We start from the raw sequence: 3,978 nt of genomic DNA, 5'->3' as shown, positions 1-3,978 counted from the left end.
GGGGTCGTTTCTTTTGCGTGTCTCGCTGCAGATAAAGTCGGCGAAGAACGTGAATGGGGAGAAAGAGACATGGTGCTGCTCTTTGTACTGGGAACCCTTAGTTATCCACCTCTCTTGTAGACTGTGTGGCAGCTTCTCAACGATCGGGTTGACACCCCTGGCGGTGTCCAGGTACGAGAGTCCCGGCAGGTAGCCCTCATACTTAGCAGAGTCTAACTCCATTAGCAGGTCTCCCAGTTCCCTCAACTTTACGGGGTCTTTCTGAGAGATTTTTGTCAAGTTCTCTATCCTCTCGAAGAGCGCTCTCTCGGTCACTTCAGGGAGGCCAAAGCACTCTTCTAGGCGTTCCCAGACAAGTTGTAGGCCCACTACAGGGTTGGCGACGTGCACAGAGCAAATCCTTGTAAGGTGCTCTGAGGATATTTTTCCCAACCACTTTGTCAAGAGGTTGAGCTCCTCGCTGGCAGTTAAGTTCAGTCCTTCAATGGCGTTGAAGAAAGAGGACTTCCACGCCCAATAATTTTCTGGGCGCTCGTTGAACTGGATGAGACCAGAATTCACAAGCTCTCGGCGCACCAAGTACCTCGCAATGTCATTCATACCAGTTGTGTCATCACGATGTGGCTGCGGTGAGGCTCTGAGAGGAGAGTGGTGCAGCTGAGCAGGAGGAGGCTGAGGAGGGGAGAGCTGAGCAGGATGTTGGTGATGTACTGCAGGTGTTGACCTCGCAGGTTGCTGTGCCGGAGCTGCAGGCGCTGACCTCGCAGGTTGCTGTGCTGCAGCTTGCATCGACATTGCAGGTTGCTGTACTGCATGAACATCGTCGTTCGTGGCTGAGAGGTGAGGGGCTCTGAGTGGCGCATATTGTTCAAGTTCTGAGGGCTCCTCGTAACTAGTCTGCAGCTGAGAATGGTGTTCGACGTAGTCACGTGTGTGTTGAAGGCTGTTGCTAACCGATTTGTATTGACTCTTCTCGCTTCCCTCACGATCTTCAAGTTCAGCCGCTTCTTCGAGAACTTGAGCTTCTGCTATAGCTGCCACTACCTCCTTCTCATGCTCCAATGTTGATAACTCGGCGGCTATTTGAGCTTCTTTAACTTTGTCAGCTGCTAGACGATCCAGATGATGAGGCGGAATGTAGAGATGCAGCGTCAGGTGAGCGGTCCTGTCTCGTCGCATCACCTTCAGTGTTTCCATTGGTTACGCCGTTGTCATTGTTTATTGATCCTGTTGCTGTAGTGCCTGCCGTGAAGTCATCTTTTTACTATTCTGTCCTACGTGTTTGTGTCCATGTATAAACAGGCCGACAGATAGCAAACATGAAGAATCCCAAAGAAATACAGAGTCCCGGTCCAAGTTGAGGAACTTTACTGAAGAACTTTGAGAATTCAAACCTTTTTTATAAAAAGACGATGCTCTCCAAGCAGTGTTGTAGTCGAGTCACTAAACCTCGAGTCCGAGTCGAGTCTCGAGTCCCCAGTGTTCGAGTCCAAGTCCAAGTCCGAGTCACCAAAGAAAAGTCGAGTCGAGTCCGAGTCGAGTCCCCATTACCTGAGTCCGAGTCAAGTCCCTATTACTCGAGTCCGAGTCCGAGTCATCAAGGTTGAGTCTGAGTCGAGTTCCAAGATGGCTCCAGTGATCCACTCGGGCACAGTCAAAGATCTGACATACAAATAAAAAAGGTCTACATTAAACAAAAATGACACAGCTGTCACCATTTCAAAGGGAGTTTATTTACTTTGTGACACGATAGCCAAACAAATGCACACCCACACACTCGCACACATGCACGCGCAAGCATGCGCGCACACACACATTTTTAGAACAGTCTGAATTTCTTTGACATTCTGAACACTGGATGTGCTTCAAAACACATTTGATAGCTGTGAATAGCATGCTATTAGCAAATGGTGGAAACAGTATACAGAAGTAAGTTCCACAGCATACAATACATTCATAAAAACTAGTCAAAAGACATTGTCTCTCAGGAATAGTTAGGAACAAAAGGCTGGTAGCACTAGTTTTAAGCATACACGTTGCATTTCAAAAACATAAGATCTGACAGCATGGAACTACTCAACCTTGCACGGTGAGGCCTCATCAAAATGCCTCCATGACTAAATACCCTTTCAATGGGCGCACTGGAGGTAGGGATAGAGAATACCTGTGTGGCAATCTGATAGAGGGTAGGGAATTTGGATTTGTTTTGCTGCCAAAACCTGAGGCACGGGACTGAGTCAGAGTCCTGCTCAGCGATCAAGTTGAGGTATGCAGTCAACTGAGCCTGGCCAGACGGCTTCTTCTCGGTGGAGGAGGGAGTCCTCCTATAGTGGGAGAACATTCTCAACTGCTTCTCAGGAGGAGACTCTAAAAGTTCACCTTCCCCTGGTCCTGTTGCTTCCGCTGCATCTGCTGTTGATACCGCTTGCTTGTCACCCTCTGCCTTTATATACTCTGAAATGAGAGGGGGCATGGGGGACTCATTACAAATATGTTATTGACTAGGCCTACATGACAAATGACACGTCTATGTGCTTTATTGTAACACCTTCAATGATATAAACATCACAACAATCAAATAGTTAATCACTTAACTAACATTAATCAAAACATTTCTCACCTTTGATCTCAGTCTTCAGCACATCTTTGACGTCACTGTCCAGCTGCACATCATGTTCTAGCCGCTGGAAGCCAAATGCTGGGTCCAACACAGATGCTATGAAGTAGGCATTGGTGAAAGGAAATTTGGTGGGGCCTCTTCCTTCAGCCGGCTCACATCCTGGTATCTTGACTGCACTGAAAACGTCTGCAAACCTTGTTTTCAAGGAGCTCTCCAGAGCTCTCACCAGAGGCCCACAGTATCTGGCTTTTCCTCTTATTTCCTGCAGGTAACAGCGCAGAGTGAGGACACAGGGCACAATCACACTGACGGTGACAGTAGTCTCACCCTGAGTTAGGTTGGTTGCCTCTAAGAACGGATCAAGAACTTCGATCAGTTCTTTAAGCTGAGCATACTCTCGCGGGGATAAGATAAGGCTTTTGTGCCCCACTGATTCCAACACACTGGACAGCTTTTGCATGTCTAAATGCACATAAGCCTTCACCTGCTTCAGAGTGGAATTCCATCGTGTGGCATTCGCTGTTGGAATTGTTGCATCACCAGAACACGCTTCAAAGCAGTCTTTAAACGAGGTGCCACTGTGGAGGAGGTTGGCTGCACGGGATAGCTTTGCTAGGGTGCTTGACAGCCCACTGGTGTCTTTCAGACCATCTTTTATGACAAACTGCAGTGAATGTGTGAAGCATGATAGTCTCTGCATCTTACAGTTCTCAGCCAAAGTGTCATTGACTGTCTGTTGATCTTCTGGCATCAGGTCTTGCCATATTTCATCATCCTCCTCAAATGTGCTGGGATCATGAGCTTCAGCATCACAAGGATCCTCTAGGGGAAAGCTGGCCTGGAAAGCTTTTCTCATGTTGGATGCATTGTCAGTTATGACAAAGTTGATCTTGTCCTTAATCAGGTATTCTTCAGCACAGCATTCAAACATCATTGCAATCTTCTCTCCTGAGTGTTTCCCATGCACTCTTTTGCAGGAAAGAAGATATGACTGAAGGCTGAGTTCCTGTTTTTTTTATCCATTGCCACTGTGTGTGCTGTCACTCCAAGGAATGACTGCATCTTTCGATCACTCCAAATGTCTGTGGTAACAGCAACACTCGATGCTTCTGCCAGCTGGTTCTTTATCTGTTCTTTCTTGACTTCCACCATTCCTGGAATGGTCACAGAGGAAATTGTGGATCTTGCTATGGGCCGGTACTGAGGGTCCAGGACATGCAGGAAGTGCTTGAAGTCCTCGTTGTCAACGATGGAGAGTGGCAAGCAGCACTTAATGATTAGATCTTTTACAAGGGCATCACTTATAGCCTTCTGACGTGGATGTTTGAGGTCGTACATCCTTTGCTGTCCATCATTTA

General features: G+C 47.4%; 1 protein-coding gene across 1 annotated transcript; it reads right to left on the bottom strand.

Annotated features, from left to right (window-relative positions):
• Window positions 1-1,720: 1,720 nt before the first annotated feature.
• LOC130114740 (uncharacterized) lies at window positions 1,721-3,302 on the bottom strand. Its single transcript, XM_056282640.1, has 2 exons — window positions 2,621-3,302; window positions 1,721-2,454 (listed from the first exon to the last, which is right to left on the bottom strand). Exons 1-2 carry the CDS (start codon window positions 3,078-3,080, stop codon window positions 2,024-2,026), a joined length of 891 nt encoding a protein of 296 aa, XP_056138615.1. The 5' UTR covers window positions 3,081-3,302; the 3' UTR covers window positions 1,721-2,023.
• Window positions 3,303-3,978: the final 676 nt, after the last annotated feature.

This window comes from Lampris incognitus, chromosome 6 (assembly GCF_029633865.1).
Source record: "Lampris incognitus isolate fLamInc1 chromosome 6, fLamInc1.hap2, whole genome shotgun sequence".
In the NCBI taxonomy this organism is placed as follows: Eukaryota; Metazoa; Chordata; class Actinopteri; order Lampriformes; family Lampridae; genus Lampris; species Lampris incognitus.
The sequence above is the reverse complement of the archived record's forward strand: the minus strand, read 5'-3'. Positions and strand labels throughout refer to the sequence as shown.